Source organism: Salvelinus sp. IW2-2015, linkage group LG14 (genome assembly GCF_002910315.2).
Source record: "Salvelinus sp. IW2-2015 linkage group LG14, ASM291031v2, whole genome shotgun sequence".
Taxonomy (NCBI): domain Eukaryota; kingdom Metazoa; phylum Chordata; class Actinopteri; order Salmoniformes; family Salmonidae; genus Salvelinus; species Salvelinus sp. IW2-2015.
This window is the reverse complement of record NC_036854.1, coordinates 52,528,638-52,545,439: the sequence shown is the minus strand read 5'-3', so window position 1 is coordinate 52,545,439 and position 16,802 is coordinate 52,528,638. Positions and strand designations below refer to the sequence as shown.

General features: G+C 42.6%; 2 protein-coding genes across 4 annotated transcripts in view; both read right to left on the bottom strand.

The window, feature by feature from the left end:
- Positions 1-697: 697 nt before the first annotated feature.
- On the bottom strand, positions 698-5,155 carry LOC111973383 (uncharacterized). The gene is made up of 4 exons (XM_024000730.2): positions 1,892-5,155; positions 1,636-1,740; positions 1,390-1,491; positions 698-1,065 (listed from the first exon to the last, which is right to left on the bottom strand). Exons 1-4 carry the CDS (start codon positions 2,075-2,077, stop codon positions 982-984), a joined length of 477 nt encoding a protein of 158 aa, XP_023856498.1. The 5' UTR covers positions 2,078-5,155; the 3' UTR covers positions 698-981.
- The window catches only part of LOC111973200 (anion exchange protein 2), a 112,221-nt gene continuing 97,898 nt past the window's right edge, over positions 2,480-16,802 (bottom strand). For all 3 annotated transcript variants that reach the window (XM_024000478.2, XM_024000479.2, XM_070446730.1), the window contains 15 exons: positions 16,510-16,645; positions 15,957-16,158; positions 14,872-14,980; positions 14,367-14,551; positions 13,790-14,003; positions 13,396-13,602; positions 12,948-13,096; positions 12,273-12,467; positions 11,546-11,782; positions 11,091-11,180; positions 10,732-10,898; positions 10,234-10,487; positions 9,779-9,948; positions 8,182-8,355; positions 2,480-6,723 (listed from right to left, as the gene is read on the bottom strand). In XM_024000478.2, coding sequence (XP_023856246.1) covers positions 6,643-6,723; positions 8,182-8,355; positions 9,779-9,948; positions 10,234-10,487; positions 10,732-10,898; positions 11,091-11,180; positions 11,546-11,782; positions 12,273-12,467; positions 12,948-13,096; positions 13,396-13,602; positions 13,790-14,003; positions 14,367-14,551; positions 14,872-14,980; positions 15,957-16,158; positions 16,510-16,645 — 2,570 coding nt within the window. In that variant the 3' untranslated portion in view covers positions 2,480-6,642. The remainder of the gene's footprint in view (positions 6,724-8,181; positions 8,356-9,778; positions 9,949-10,233; positions 10,488-10,731; positions 10,899-11,090; positions 11,181-11,545; positions 11,783-12,272; positions 12,468-12,947; positions 13,097-13,395; positions 13,603-13,789; positions 14,004-14,366; positions 14,552-14,871; positions 14,981-15,956; positions 16,159-16,509; positions 16,646-16,802) is intronic.

Here is a 16,802-nt window from a genome sequence, read left to right as displayed (position 1 = left end):
GTGTGTTGTAAATGCAGTTAATTTTCAATTCTGTCTTATTAACCATCTATTCTATGGTATTTCAGTCTTGGTGACGGAGAGTAGAGGCTCCGCCGGTGTAACTCATCTTGTGACAGTACTCTGTAGTCTTGTCGTCGTCATAGCATGAAATAAAGGTAGTGGTCTTATGCCGTGTCATCATTTCAAACACATTTAAACACTTGTCATTTAGAAATGAATAATTTACGGCTTGGGGGTGTTTCTCAATCTCTCCAGCAAATGTTTTATAGCAAACTCCAAAGTCCATCAGTGGCTGTTAGAATATACACAACATACGGATTAACATTTCCCCTGGCACACTTGGTGGCTTTCAGGTAGAAATTGTGCTAGATGTATTGCACATTAAACCCAGACTGAAATAACATTTTATATTAAACAAATTTTGTTTGTGTTGCATTGTTCAGTTCACTGTTAGTAACACCCTATGGACAATAGACACACTTCTTCCACCGGTGTAAACATTAACGAGACTCAAAACACATATTGCTCAGACCATAGGAATCACAAGTTCAAGCTTAAACAGGCTATCAACCAACTGTCATGATTGCTTTTCTTGGCCTTCCTATAGAGAAATGGGAGACGCTGTAACATCGAGAGGAATTTCCCCTAACATGTCTACCTATGCGCTATTTGGAGGAGAGAACACCAACGACTTGAATTAATATTTTCTGAATAAAACTTTATTGAACATAAATGTACCACATTCAACTGGGATATTGCAGAGGTAGAGGAATAGGAAACAACTACGTAGCATACATGACGTGAACACTTGGAACTCAAGCCTAAGCGTGTTTAAAGTAATTAGTAATAGTATGAAGGTGAATACAGAATAATGAACACAGAATACAGACGAAATGAGGCTCTCTTTCCAGACTAAATCCAGATGTATTGTGCAATAGCATTATTTCGTCATGGCACAGAACTAACATGGCCCCTTTCACTTTAAGATTTTGAAGCCAGGAGAGTAGGGGTTCCACTGTGGTAACTCATTTTGTTACAGTGTTCTACTCTTGTTGTCATCATATCCTGAAATTCACAAGGGGAAATAAACAGGTTAATATTCTGCTTTAAATAACGTTCACAATATATATTTGTCTTCAAAATAAACTTTTACTCAATAATGTGATGGAACAAATCCCTGCAATTACTGTCCGTTTCTGAATTAGATAAGAGTTCACCTCGTGATATTGTCCTTAATCTTTATAGGAACTAGTATACAGACAATTCTATAATTGTCTTCATGACAAATCTAAAAATTTCTTCATAAGCATACTTAGTTATAGAATTTGACTGGTGAGTAATTGAAACAGTTTAGTGTTGGGGGAAGGGACAACTAGCGATCCAACAAACCTCTGTAAGTGCTGGTTTGTGGACACAGTGGACATACGGTTTGGGATCCTTCTCAATCTCTCCAGCAAAGGTTTTGTAGCAGACTGAACAGTCTATCAATGGCTGTAGAAATACACACAATATGACAGCATTATATGTACATTACAATTCCATGCTGTAGATGTGTATAACTTATGGGATTGTATGAAAGCCCTAAGGTTATTGATGATACAGCTCAACTGTGCTCAGACAGTTACAGGTACTCACTCGGTCATTCCTGAACTTGCATTGCATGGAGTCAACCGTTCCCTTTGGGCACTTGGTGGCTTTCAGGTAGAAATTGTGATAAATGTAGCCCACATCAAATCCAGACTAGAGGAAGAAAATGTATATCATTGAGTAGACTAAACAACCATAAATATTTACCAGAATGGTCTACACAAAACGCAGTCTTGCCACAGTCCTCAGAAAAACAAGCTCCCAGCAATGGAAACCTCAATGGTTTTCGGCACAAGGTTTTTACCTCTATGTCGGACTTCAGGAGACTCTTGAAGAAGAGAAAATGGTGTTTGACTCCAGCGTGAGAGTTGAGTTGTTGCAGGGCCAGATCCACTCCTTTCCTGTAGTTATCAGGGAGTTTATTGTAAGCCTCAGTAGAAGACAGCAGGACTCCAGCACTAACCAACAACAGCAGTAGCAGAGCAGCCATCTTCCTCCCAGTGTGTATGGAACAGCCTGACTGAAGGCTGTTGTTCTGTATGAAGACACCCACTCCACTTCAGGGAGGAACACTGACACTGACAAACAAAAGGGAAAGAGCCTCGAATGTGTTTTTGGAGAGGGATTGAGCAATCAAGGATAATGTGCAGGTCTGGTCATGCGCTGTTTTTGACCTAGTTACAAGAAGTAAGTTATTCAACATGAGAATCTGGAAGTTGCAATTTCTATATTTCAACATAACAAATAGTTTTGTATTAGTCACAGCATACATGAAATCAAAATGTATATGCATCGTAAAAAGTATTTTCTGTATTATCCTGTAACTTTTAACTGTACTCATCTTGTTATGAATAATACATGTTGGTTGAATTGTTAAAGAACACTACAGCAGTGATGTTTAATAGAAATGGACTTTATTGGTCATCAATATTTTAACTATTTACACTACCGGTCAAAAGTTTTAGAACACCCACTCATTCAAGGGTTTTTCTTAATTGTTTTACTAAACTATGAAATAACACATATGGAATTATGTAGTAACCAAAAAAGTGTTAAATCATAATATATTTCTGCAGCAATACACCATCCCATCTGTTTTGGGCTTAGTGGGACTATCATTCGTTTTTCTCAACACACTTCCAGGCTGTGTAAGGGCTATTTGACCAAGAAGAAGAGTGATGGAGTGCTGCATCAGATGACCTGGCCTCCACTATCCCCCGACCTCAACCAAATTGAGATAGTTTGGGATGAGTCGGAGCAGAGTGTGTAAAGCTGTCATCAAGGCAAAGGGTGGCTATTTGAAGAATCTTTTGATTTGTTTAACACTTTTGGTTAGTATATGATTCCACGTGTTACTTAATCGTTTTGATGTCTTCACTAATATTCTACAATGTAGAAAATAGTGAAAATAAAGAAAAACCCTTGAATGAGTAGGTGTTCTAAAACCTTTGACCGGTACACTGAACATAAGCAATGACCACCCAGACTGCTTTGTGTTTCTTTTAAAATGGAACTGCATTATAGCAATGTTTCCGTGGGCACTGACAATCATGTACAGAACATATTCCCTCCATCCATACCGTTTTCCATAAAAATAAACACATTTTGCACACCACCATTTTGTCCATGGTCATGAATTACAGCAACATCTTTTAAAACATCTGCACAACACCCTTCAAACACTCAAGACAACACATAATGCCACATTGCAATACATGTGAGGGATCAGGACCGGCATTCATGAAGAGTGAGTAGGAGTGCTAGGATCAGATCCCCTCTGTTCATATCTTATTCAGTAGGATCTAAAATGGAAATCTGATCCCATCATCACTCCTACTCTGAAACGTGTTGCAAATGCAGGCCTTGATCCATGGGCATTCTAAAAGTGAAAACGATTTGAACTTGAGTGACATACTGAAAAAAAATATATGACGGCTATGACAGATTCAGGTGATAAATGTCACAATCACATATCGTATACATTCACGTGCAGTTGTAGATCAATTCAGGCACAAATATAGGACTTCGAATGCGTTTACACCGACAGCCGGATACTGATATTTTTTCCACTTATTGGTCTTTTGACCAATCAGATCAGCTCTTTTGCCAATAATTGAACAAAAGATCAGAGTTGGGCTGCCTGTAGCCATAGACCATGGGAATATGGAGCCGAGTATAGCTTAGTTGAGGTGCATAGAAAGAGACATTTTTGAACTTTTACAGTTGAAAGGCAATATCCCAAGTATAAGTACAGTAAGGTACACACACTAAAGGATAAAAATATTTGGTTTCAAGGAGTAGGGTATTCAAGGAGTTGGTCGATGTCTTCGGCCTCCCCCTCGCTTGAGAAACAATAAAGGGGCAACAAAGAACAAAAGACAGACATGAGGTCCAGTCTTCACAATCAATGACTGCATTTCAGGTAAAAAAAGTATATTCATAGGTCTAACTCCAGACATCCGTATATATTAAAAACAACATCTTTAAAAAGGCTTCAAGCCATTCCCCTGGCATCAATCTTAGTAAACCCAGAACTTAAGTCTTGCGTAATTGGTCAGATGTTCAATTAAGATCTGGGTCCATAAGTGTTAAGAGAAGAGATAGAACGAGGATCAGAACCGAAAACAAAAAGAACTCTACCCTTTCTCTTTGCAAGTTACAGGCAAGTATAAGAGCCAAATGTCCCCGCTCCATCCGAAATTCGAAAGATGCAAAAATCAAGATTTGTCCAAATAACCAGCGACAAAAAACCCAAGCACTGGAACTAATGCTGCTGATCTCACACATCCAGCTGTATCATGACAGATCTACAGTACGATTTATGTTTACGTAGTCTGTCCACAAGAGATTACCCTGGCATGGGCAAAACTAAGGAGATTGCCTACACAGACTGAACAGAAATTTCGTCAATAGTATCATTTAGGAATTTAAGATAACGCATTTGCTTCTAAAAACTTTGGATAATAATGATAATAATTTAGATAATAATCAGTAATACTACTTGAAAAAAAAAAAAAAGACCTTAAGAGGTATGACAAAAATGGTATGTTGTGAGAGAATGGCGTTGACCTGCTGAACCACTTTGCCCACCTCGGAAACATCATAAAGCTGGTGGCAAGAAACAGGTGAGTTAACACCCACATTTGATAGTTCTGACCACACTTGAAACGTTTTAAATGGCCGAGATTTGGCAAGAAATAAAACCACTCACACACAGGAAAATACAAATAGATTAGTGCTCCCCCCCCAAAACACTGACTAGCTTTATGCTGGTAGGTAGACCACTTTAACATGCACACAGTGAGAATGCAAAAGGTGTCCCCCCAGGACATATACTGTCTCTTCTATTGATGTCCTCATTGTGAACCCCACAGATGCATGTCGAAAACCTTCAGAAAGGGATTCAGCAGGATATACTTTAGATGACCAAATATGAGAAACTAAACAGCTCCTTATTAAAACAATACTACAAGAAGTTTACTGTACTTGGCGAAAGTAGCACTATGTTTAGTGTATATACACGGTACTTCAGAAATGTCTTGAGATTGTGTAGCACTTGAGATGTCATCCCATTTCGGTTTTTAATGGAGAAAATGCTAACGAAAAAGAAACGGTTGGGGAGAGTTATTTCACGTTCAGTACAGTACTTTAAAATAATTCGGTACTACAATGTGTACTTTGGTTACATTTCGTCTCCCTCTGCTGGTAAACTTTAGCCACCACAATGGCAGCATAAACACTAGAGGGGGATGATGACTGGATGAAAGCAAATAAACTACACAATAACATAGATACGCACATTTCATCACGACTTCACAAGACTGCTGTGATTGCTGAGCAGTGTTGTAATGACTATTGGTAAAACCCCCGGACTACCACTACCTTAATATCAGTCTGAGGTTGGAGCAGTTTGTGTCCCCTTTGCAATCGTTTGGAAACATAAAATCACACTCCTTCCTTTTTAGCTAATGGAATTGTCGGGAGAGAAAAATCTAAGGCATCTTTWAAAAAAAAAAWAAAAAAATACACAGCAGTGTTTGATAGACACTAAGTAAAATATAAAACATTCAATAATATCCCCAGAAACATTTTTTGTTGTTGAAATGTCCAGATTTGGTGCCTTAAAAAGTGCAGAGAGCTTAGAGGTGCTCTTGAAGGAACAGCTGTTAAAAACAAAAGTAACATAATTAGGTTTCTCTGTACAGCCATCATGTCCTTCATAAGGCGCTTAGTGAGCTAAAAGAGCTAAACATAAAAAGTAAAATCACAATATGTTAAATATATTGATTCAAGGAATGTATCCTATATATAATCCTCCACGCATTCAATGTGAATCAGCACAACCTTTCAGGGTTGAAAAATGAATAATTGTGTACTAAACTACCTACCATATACGGTCACTGGAATAAACCTTGAAAATACACATCTATAAAAACACAACTGAATTTGACCCCCCCCCCCAAAAGGCAAATATGTTGAAATATTTTAAAACATGGATGAACAAAATAAATATGCTGAACCGATTGGACCTTTCAGTCTATATTCATACCTAATGCCACAAAGTGCTCTCTGAAGGGTTATGACCCCTAACCCCTGACCCCTTCAGAGGACAGGAAGTTCCCCCTTATGTGTCCCCATTTCCAGCTGTGTGCCATCATGAGAACACCTGTATGTTGTCATGAGAACGTTGAATCTACTCATGACACCCAATTGAACTCTGTCCCAGTGAATGAGATTGACAGGGGTTATGAGTGGTCTTAAACCCCTCCATGACAGAGCTGGGTCTCAGAAGACCAAAGCCTGCATGCGACATCTTTACCCTTTGGTCAGGTGTGGTTAAAGCAATGGAAACCAGTACCAACAGTGCTCAATGATGGTCAGAGGGTCTGTCAATTATATATATATATATATATATATATATATATATATATATATATAGGGTCTTTGCTGGTGGATCCTTTGGGCAGGCATTTCATTGGCTGGTCGATTGATTGGCAGAATGGTGTGGACACTGAGGGAAGAATACAGTGGTTGGTAGGTATATGATGGTGTGGGTCACACAGGCATGTGCATCTCTGAGTATTCATCATGGACCTCTCTCTCGTCAAAGATGGGCTCTGCGTCATCAGCATCCAGCTTTGAGAGAGGAGAGCAGACTGTTAGAGCAAGGCAGTAGCTGTACCGTTAACCCTACCTCTGAAGAGTATCTTAAATAACACTCACGGCGCCACCCCCTCCCACCAGAAATGGCACTTATCCTACTGGCACAGACTTTGCTGATAAATACTTTGTTGAGGGAAAATGTACTTGACAGGATTGTGATATGTTGTCATCTCACCTAGCTATCTTAAGATGAATGCACTAATAGTAAAGTGCTCTGTATAAGAACGTCCGCTAAATTACTCAAATGTAACTATGATTGATTGTTTTAAATAGGTAGATAGATATGTCTTTCTTCAATCAAATGTCATGTGTACTGCACTTTTTACAGGGTACTCTTTCACAAAGTACATTACGTGAACCCGGTGCTAAAAACCACTGAAGAAGAACAAGCAGAGTAGAGAGTCATGAAGGATAAGTTATTTTTTTTTTTACAACTAAATCAACATTTTGATGCAAATGGCATATTATAGACACCTTTTTTGAGAAACATACACCAAACAACAAATCACTTCCTCATCCTTACTGTGCAGTGTATGGGAGCTCTGAAAAAAACATGAGCAAAGGCTCCAAAAGCACCCAAATACGTTCTTTTAGAAACGGAAAACTTCCCGGTATAGTGATGCAGGCCTTTAGGTGTTGTACACATGAAATTGTGTCATTCCCGAACTTTAGTCAAAACTCTCTACTCCATTTTGTTTGCGACTCGAACGATACCTGTAGAATGGACGGAGAGGTAACTGCTAAAATAAAGGAAACACTTGAGTAAATGGGGGATACAAAATATATTAAAAGCATGTGCTTCCACACAGGAAGTTCCAGACACTTGTAGAATCTATGCCAAAGTGCATTGAAGTTGTTCTGGCAGCTCGTGGTGGCCCAACACCCTACTAAGACACTATGTTGGTGTTCCCTTGATTTTGGCAGTTACCTGTAGCAGCAGGCTACGCGGAGAATCGAACAGCTGGATAAGGGAAACGTCTTGAGTCGCACAAAAGGGAATATATAACGCTGCGGATAAAGTTAGGAATGACAATTTCATGTGCACATCTAAAGACCCGCATCACTATACTGAGAGCTTTGCCGTTTCTAAAAGGTCGGATTTGGGTGTTTTTGGAGCATTTGTTCGTTTTTTTTTCAGGAACCCCAGAGCTGTTTGGTGAATCTGGACCCTTCTAATAACATGCCATTTACATCAAAATAGAGATTTCGATGTAAAAAACGACTTCTCCTTTAAGAATAAACTCCATAAGTATTACAACTAATGTGCCATAAGGACCTCTCCTGAAACATCCTCGGAGTAGAGTTAGGGGATACATCTCAAATGCCACCGTATTCCCTGCACTACTTTTGACCAGGGCTCACAGGGTGAATCCTAGTGAAAGGCCCTAAAGCTAGTGTATGGGCCTAGTGCGCACCTGCGGGCCAACTTACACACTGCATTTCGCGGGCGGTGAAGATGCGCGACAACAGGAACATCTTGACGGGGACGGTGAGGATGAGGACGAAAGGGAAAGCCAGAGAGGCCACGGTTGACATGACGGCCCACAGCGTCGCCAGACACACCAGCTGGATCAGCGTGTACAGGTGCATCCGCAGCGTTTTCACCTGGGGGACACAGTTACTATCAGTTAATAAAGCGGATTACCGTAATACACACGAAAGGGGACAATGAAAATCATGAGTATGTAATACGGTATAGCACATATACTGAGTGTACAAAACAGCTGGAAGACCTTCCTAATATTGAGTTGCAGCCCCTTTTGCCCTCAGAACAGCCTCAATTCGATGGGGCATGGACTCTACAAGGTATCGAAAGCATTCCTAAGGGATGCTGGCCCATGTTGACTCCGATGCTTCCCAGTCGAGTAAAATTGTCTGGATGTCCTTTGGATCGTGGACCATTCTTGATACACACGGGAAACTGTTGAGCGTGAAAAACCCAGTAGCGCTGCAGTTCTTGATACACTCAAACCGGTGCGCCTGGCACCTACTATCATACCCCGTTCAAAGGCACTTAAATATTTTGTCTTGCCCATTCACCCTCAAACCATGTCTCAATTGTCTCAAGGCTTAAAAATCCTTCTTTAACCCGTCTCCTCCCCTCAGCTTTCACCTGGTCAGTCTATGTCATAGAAAGAGCAGGTGTTCCTAATGTTTGTATACTCAGTGTATGCATACAAACTCTGGTATCCACTTGAGGGAAATAGCCTCTATGGGTTTATATAGTGCAGGGATGGGCAACCGGCGGTGGCCCCCCTTTTATAGGCCCATGGATCAATTTCCGAATTATTATTATTTTTTTAATCTTACGTCAGTCAGTCATTTAGCCCATATCAGCTATTTTTTATTGGTAAGTTAGTCTAGCCAGCTTTCTATACTTGTAGTAATCATGGTTTATTTACCAAATCGGCACTTGCTCAGGGGCCCTAACCTCCAGGGGGGCCCCATTGATTTTGTAATTTACTCTCACTCAAATATCATATTAACATGGCTTAAATCAGGGCAAAATGTGTAGAATTGCAGGAAATAAGCTGAAAAGTCAAATATTTCTCTCCACCCTATGGCAAAATGTTTAGAATTGCATGAAATGAACTCTTAAATGTAATTTTTTCTCCCTCTGCTGTTAAGAGGGGGTAGCTAAAAATGTATGCTCGCAAGGTGGGGTGGGCCCCCCAAAAACATTTTGACTAGGGCTGGCTCTGACTGCATGTGTGGGTATGGATGTGGGTATGCAGACCCACGAGCACTGTGTCATGATAAATTCAGATTTCTTTTTGGCCCCCACCCCCATCAAAGTTGCCCATCCCTGATATAGTGGATTATACAGGAAATGCTCTATTTAAAAGCCTTGTCCCATATCTGTTTGTGCTGTTTTGACAACTCCTACTGTAATGTTTGACCATAGGAGTTTTCATTAGAGCACAAATTGATCTGGGACCAAGCTATCTATTCGACGGATTAGGGCCAAAAAGGTTTAGGGAACCAGAGCCACTGCCCTGTTTCCTCTCTGTGACTGAGCTGTGGTCACCTTGCGGACGTAGGTGTGGTCGGGGTGGTACTTGGGGGGCATCAGCAGTAGCATCAGGCGCTCGGTGAACTGGATTCCATTGAGTGACATCACGCCCATGTAGAGGAAGATGCCAAACAGCACAGCGATGGGGATCTGACGCAGCAGGTCTCCGATTACTATGGAAAGGCCTGGAAGGCGAGGGAGGAAGAGTTAAGAGATATTACTGCAAACATGACTGCGTCTCAATACTCTACTAGTTTCCTCTTCTAGTAGTCTGACGTAAAATAACTACACAGGTGAAAGCAAAGCCACCGTAAGCAAAGTCAGATATTTCACTTATATGTTTTGTTTTTATCCTGTGTCTTCAGATCACTGCAGAAGAAGGGAAGGAGTCAAGGGGAGGAAGCTACTTTTGAGAAGCACCAAACATCTTCCAGTCTAGTCTATTCGACATCTATCCAACAGACACTCACCTACTAAGATGGCCACCAGCAACCCTGTAACCCGCTGCTCCTTGACCTCCTGGATGCGGGGCTTGTCGCCGGGGGCGACCGCCTTACTCATTACGGTGAGGGCGTTGGCGTGCGTTACGGAGCGCACAGTGGCGGCGGCCATCCAGGGCAGGCCGAACAGGGCAGAGGTGCCGCCCAGCACTACGATCACCAGCAGGTCCAGGTGGAAGCCAGAACCCTTCACCAGCATCCGCTCCTTTTTACTCACTATCAGACTGAGTTAGGAAGACGGGTAGTAAGAGAGGAATGGAAGAAAGAAAGGCAGATGAGAAGTTGAGAATGAGTAAATCAACTTGCCAGGATAAAAACATACTATCATATGCAGTATATAATGTAATGTCTTCCATGATTTCCCACAGTTTGTATACTATCCATTCACACGATGCATTTTGCTACTAAGGGGGAGCTCATGATGGAACACAGGGGTGCTGGGTACTGTAGTGTGATAGTGTGTCTCACGTGGTGATCTGTGTCTCCATGAAGATGAGGATGAAGACCAGCAGGGCGGGCAGCACACTGCCAAACATCATCCAGATGGGGAACGGGGTGTACATGCCTAGGGGGTTGATCACCCAGCCACGCTTCTCAGGACTGGTCACAGAGAACCCACTGGGCACACTCAGTTTCTACACAAGGTCAGGGATAAGGCAAGTGATGTGTTATAGAGGGTGATGACATAACATGCACTATTATGTCTTCAAAGTAACTAGTTCTTTATAATTTCTCAGTAAGACAGTAGTTAAGCTTATTTATCTAGACAATACAATGAACAAACTAATAAAGGGCTTTGGAATTATTTTCATTGCAATACTACTCACCTGTGTGTAAGTGTCACGTATACTGTAGTCCACTAGGACCATAATGAGGATGGCTATGGGGACCCCGAAATCTCCAATAATCCTACGGAGCTGAACACAAAATAGTTAGGTGTAGGCAATGCATAATGATGGGACACTGGGGAGTGAAGTTCTGTGATTCTACAATAAACTATGTTCTAAATAATTAAAGGGATACTTCGGGATTTTGGCAATGAGGCTAGTTAGCATTGGTTCTCGAAAACTACCTCTAAATTCCTTCATACTGGACAGAGACATACAAATGTTATCCACGAGTTCATCTGACTCTGGTGAAGTAGATAAAGGGCCTCATTGCCAAAATCCTGAAGTATCCCTTTAAGTTTGTATTGAATTGAAATACACCCTGATAACCCTATTGTGCTTAGAGTGAGAATGAAATGCGCCCCTTCACCTCATAAAGTGTATCAGTGTCTTACCTTGCCAGGGAAGAAGGCACTGTTTTTGAACTTGCGCAGGTAGAATGCAATGAAGAAGGTTCCAGACATGAGTACCAGGGAGAGCAGTGCTGTGTTGGGTTCCCCTAGGACCTTCACCGACACCACTGAAATAGTGCCGTTGCCAAGCAATAGCTCCAGGGTGCTATTCTCCATCGTGGCGTTCTCCGCCGAGCTGTTGTCAAGGTAACAGCGCTGCAGTGGGTGCTCCATGAAAATCTGCCCGGCAACACAGGGGAAAAAAAGGGATCACATTAAAGCACCGCTTCACACACACCCCTTGCTGAGATCACTTCAACACGGCTTCAGAGGGATTAAAACTGACATACATGTAATGTCCCGGCAAACAAATGAATCCAGACACAATAATCCCTTGAAAGTCTCGTGTTCGACAAAGGTCTAAAAATAGTAACATTCCTGAAATCATAAGCCCAGATAAAAGTCGGGCTGTCTGTCCCTTTCACTTTGTTCTCGGATCAAGGCCACTCAACCACAAAATATTTTCTTAAGAGTGTACCCGTTAGGAAAACATACTCGTTTTGACCCCATGTTTTGAGAACAGTCCAATCTAAAATCAGTTCCATTTATTATCAGTAGTCAGATTGGATCCCCTCTCTACAACGTAAAGTGCTTTTAGCAATTACAAGGGCACTAAATTCTTTCTATCAATTTCAACACTATAGTTAACTGAGCGTCAAGTGTACAGTACCTTGCCTATCTTGGAGAAGGTCTCAAAGATGAAGATGAGCGAGATGAGGAAGGAGAAGATCTCCTGGGTGAAGCGTGAGACAAAGCGGACCAGGAAGCTACCTTCCAAGGCCACTGTCGTCACCACGATGACGATGAGCCAGAAGCCGATCCACACCCGGCCCGTCAGGTACTCTATCCCGTTCCCCTTACAGAACTATGGACACACACAGACAGAGAGAGAGACAGGTAAGGAAGCAATTAAGACAGAACTGAGTATGGAGTCGACACTGATGGAAGAGTGACATGTGGCCACACATACAGGTCAACATCAACAGCAGGAAAATAATTTTTGCCCATGTCGTGGCAGTGTGGAAATGATCTCAAATGAGTGCAGGAAATGCAGAAATTGATGGAAATGCAGGAAATTATTTTAGGTTGAAGTTGAATTGAACAGTACAAAACAATCAGAATGGAGAAAGACCCATTGAAATAATTTAGAATACGTGTTGCCACCCTAGGGTCACGCACTACTCATAAAGCAAAATGTAGAACTTTTATTAATCAAAAACATAAAATACTGTCATACCGTCAAAAATGGGAAAAACACCATATGATATTTTGGCCATATCGCCCAACCCTACTCTTACGTGGTAGTCAATAATGTAATCTCACATCTCAGTTTGAGGTAATTTACCGAGTAGAAGGCCTCTTCAAAGACGAGCAGTGGTCCGGAGAAGCCCACCACCAGGAGCGGCTGGGCCCCCAGGAGGCAGAAGAGAACACCCTGCACCGCTGTGGCCACGATCAGCTCAGACACACCGATCAGACCCTCAGTCTTCTCACCTACCACAAGGCACACAGTCAAGAACCCGCACAGGCAACATTCAGAGAATGACCTAAGAATGTTTTTTAATAAGCTACAAATTCCGTTCTCAGTACATATTCAATATAGCTCCAATTCCTACTTTAAACACATGCTAAGTGTCTGGTTGTGTGTTGATAGGGGTAGATGGGTAATTGGTTATTTTTGCCTCCTGTTCATTGTTCCCCATTCTCTACGTCACTTTATTAACTTACACAGAGACATTTCTGTAAATGTGCTAGAATTTACTAGCTGGCTGCATTTAACCCCTGGGACTCACCCAGGAGGCCTCCGAAGGTTATGGCGGGGGAGAGGGCAGCGAAGTAGATGAAGATGACGGCCGCAGCGCACTGGGCGTTCAGCGCGTCCTTGAAGTCACTCACGTACTTCGGGTAGCGGCGCTTCACGTCTCGGATTAAGCCTCCGAAGGGGCGTCCAGTACGCTGCAGGGGGTCRTCTTCCAGCTTCCCGGGCGAGAGGAGGGCCTCTGGAATACATAGACATAGACCGATTTCAAATACTGACCTAGAAAAGTGACGTTTCTTTGGAATCTTTTTTGCATAAAAAAAAGGAAACGTTTAAAATATTATCATCCGGCTCCATGTAACGGTCTGAGAAGCTAGGAAAGTTGCTAGGACATAATTTCTCTGAACAAAATTGCGGGATTCCCCCACCTTTTTCTTTCTGGCTCTTGGGCTCCTTGGCCAGCAGGGCTCCTTGCTCCTCCCGCTTGCGAAGTATCTCCTTCTGGAAGCGTGCCACGGAGCGTAGCAGCTCCTCGCCGCCCATCTCGGAGGGGGGCAGCACGATGCTGCAGTCCAGGAAGCCGTTGATGGCGTTGAGCAGGTCCTGGCGGTTGTCCGCCAGATAGGCCAACTCATGGAAGTGCTGCGGGGGAGAACAGGAAAAACACTCGAGTTACACTCATTGTCCTACAGTATGACAGCCTTCATAGCCACTGATCAAGAACAAAACACGTTTACTCCGTGTGTGGATTTTCCTTTTTGCATTCAGAGTTGTTATGGTTAAGACCATGTTAACAATAACATATCGAGACGGTTTCCCGGACACAGATTATTAAGCCTAGTCCTGGACTAAAAAGCATTTACAATGCAGATTCTTATTGAAAGTGCTTTTCACTCCAGGACTGGGCTTAATCTGTGGCCAGGAAACTCGGCCCACAGATGTTCCACTAAACCTCCATCAATTGACTCTTGCTCTACACTCGCCTCCATAGTGCAGCGCACTGACCTTGTCAGACATGAGTGTGGAGATGGAGCGTCCGATTTGGTGATAGTCCATGTTGGTGCTGGGGGGTCCCAGCAGGACGAAGATGAACCTGACTGGCACTGGGACCTCCAGGACAGAGTCTAGCTCCTCCGCCTCCTGCAGCCGCACAAAGGCCATGGTGGGCTGCTCCAGGAAGTCCACACTGCCTGGAGGAGAGGAAGGGGGGACATTAGAGTGTTACAGGGCATGCTGTTACACTGTACAGAGTGGGAATGCTTGATATTAGACGACTGTTTCAATTGTTATTTGATCCTGGCCGTGACCCCACTCTCCGAGTGTGTATCAGGGAGAGTTGGGATATGCAAAAAAAACATTTAAAAAAAATAATAATGTGTGAAATAGGACAAATATAAGTACCCAAAAAAGAAGAGGTGGTCGTGATGGTAGTAGTGGTAGTAGTAGGTTATTTGAAAAAGGTAACAGGAGATGCTTTCTGGTACTAGATTAGTTAAAAAAGACCACTCACCCACAAGGACAACAGTGGCCTCAGCATTCTCTGGAATCTTCTCCAGCAGCTTGAGCTCATGCTTGGACTTCGACCTGTGTATGCCGATATTTGGAGTAGACTCCTTCTGCTGCAATACCAATCAGGACAGACGTAACTCAATTGGACAGACTGCCCCCTTCACAAAAACTTATCCACTGAAGATACTTTTTACATGATAGTTCAATATCCCTGTGTACAAAAGTTGCACATACACACACTTACCTACACTCTTTAGCAGTAGAATAATCTGCATTCCTCACTACTTATACACAGCACTGTTGAATACTTGTTTCTGATTGGCTAGAAGGGCATTCTAGAATGGACATTAAAACCAAATAACGGGAGAGTTGGAAAATCTATCGGGACACCTTGCAAACATGATGAAATATGCACCCAAAGATGCAGACCACACTCGTTACATAGTTACAGAAAGCTAAACCAACAACAACACAAACAGAAATTGGATACATTGTAAACGCAGGTCCAATGAGGAAAAACTTAGCTAGCTAGTATTGATTTGTTTTTGCAGACATATTATGGATGTATCCAAATGAATGTCAATAGAAAACAGCTTAAACAAATGCTGTTATTCTGGCTGCAGAGGTTGTGACTCTGTTAGCCGTAGCTAGTTGGGTAGCTAGCAAGCAAGGGACAAGAACGTTGCCAGCGTGTATGGCAAATGAACATATAGAACGAACAACTGGGTTGTGTCCATAAATATCAACCAAACGACTGGGTCGCTTCTCCAGCAACCAAAAGAGTACATTAAAAATGAAAATATCAACTTATTTTTTTAAATATTTTTTTTACTGGTAAATGTGCGCTTTAGTATTGTTTTTTTTGGGCAACTGTGGTATACGCTGGATAAATCAAATCAAATCAAATGTATTTATATAGCCCTTCATACATCAGCTGATATCTCAAAGTGCTGTACAGAAACCCAGCCTAAAACCCCAAACAGCACAATGCAGGTGTAGATACATGCCTCAGTTCTGTACATTACCTTGGAAAAATAAATGTCAGCATTTACTCCTGACATATAATCAACACTATACTGTAGCTACCTGCAGGTCGTTCTTCTCCATGTCGATGCGTGTCTCCTGCTCCCCTGTGCTGGCCGAGCCCATGAGGGGGTCTGTGACAGAGGGCTCTGGATGGTGGATGTGGTTGGAGCTGTGTTGCTGGGGCAGCAGATTGCCCAGGCTGGCTGCCGAGATGTTCCTGGGGAAGGGGTTGTGGCTGTGCTCCTTCTCATCGCTTGGGTGACTGCAGGGCGAGGGAGGTAAAGGCACACAGAGGTTGAGCAGGAGATACATATGTCGCAACTTACCCTCTCGCACGCTATCAAGCAAGCAGGCGGCGGGACCAGGCAGAGACATAGCAAGTTTAACATTGTGTGAATTGCTGAACTAATAACGCTATTTCATCTATGAGATCAAAATGTTAGACGAACTCCAGCTAGTTTTTTAAAATACTTTTCCTGTTGAAAAACAATATCCAGAGTTTAAAGTGTCCGCACACTTAATTTACACAAGTATTTCGTACTTCCATACTTAGGTTACTAGATACTCAAGATGTATTTTCCACTGAGCTGTCCTGGTTGGTGTTTAGGTGTACCTGTGTTTGAGCAGCAGGGCTCGGAGCACGTTTGTGCGGTCCTCAGCCTTGATCTGGTCTGAGATGATCATCTGCTCTACCACCTGGTGGGCGATGCCAGGCAAGGTCTTCTGGTCCAGGTCCAACAACACCGCCCCTGGTGGCAGAAGGCACACATGACACGGAGGTCACAGCAGTGTGGGCACACACACACACACACACACACACACACACACACACACACACACACACACACACACACACACACACACACACACGTGTTCAAAACATTAAGAACAGCTTCCTATTAAGTT

Excerpts from the sequence above, each read along its gene's own strand:
- LOC111973383 (XM_024000730.2), bottom strand. The coding sequence starts at position 2,077 with ATGGCTGCTCTGCTACTGCTGTTGTTGGTTAGTGCTGGAGTCCTGCTG. Across the intron at positions 1,492-1,635 it reads GCAAGTTCAGGAATGACCGA|CCATTGATAGACTGTTCAGT; the intron begins GTGAGTACCTGT and ends GTATTTCTACAG. Across the intron at positions 1,066-1,389 it reads ACAAACCAGCACTTACAGAG|GATATGATGACAACAAGAGT; the intron begins GTTTGTTGGATC and ends TGTGAATTTCAG.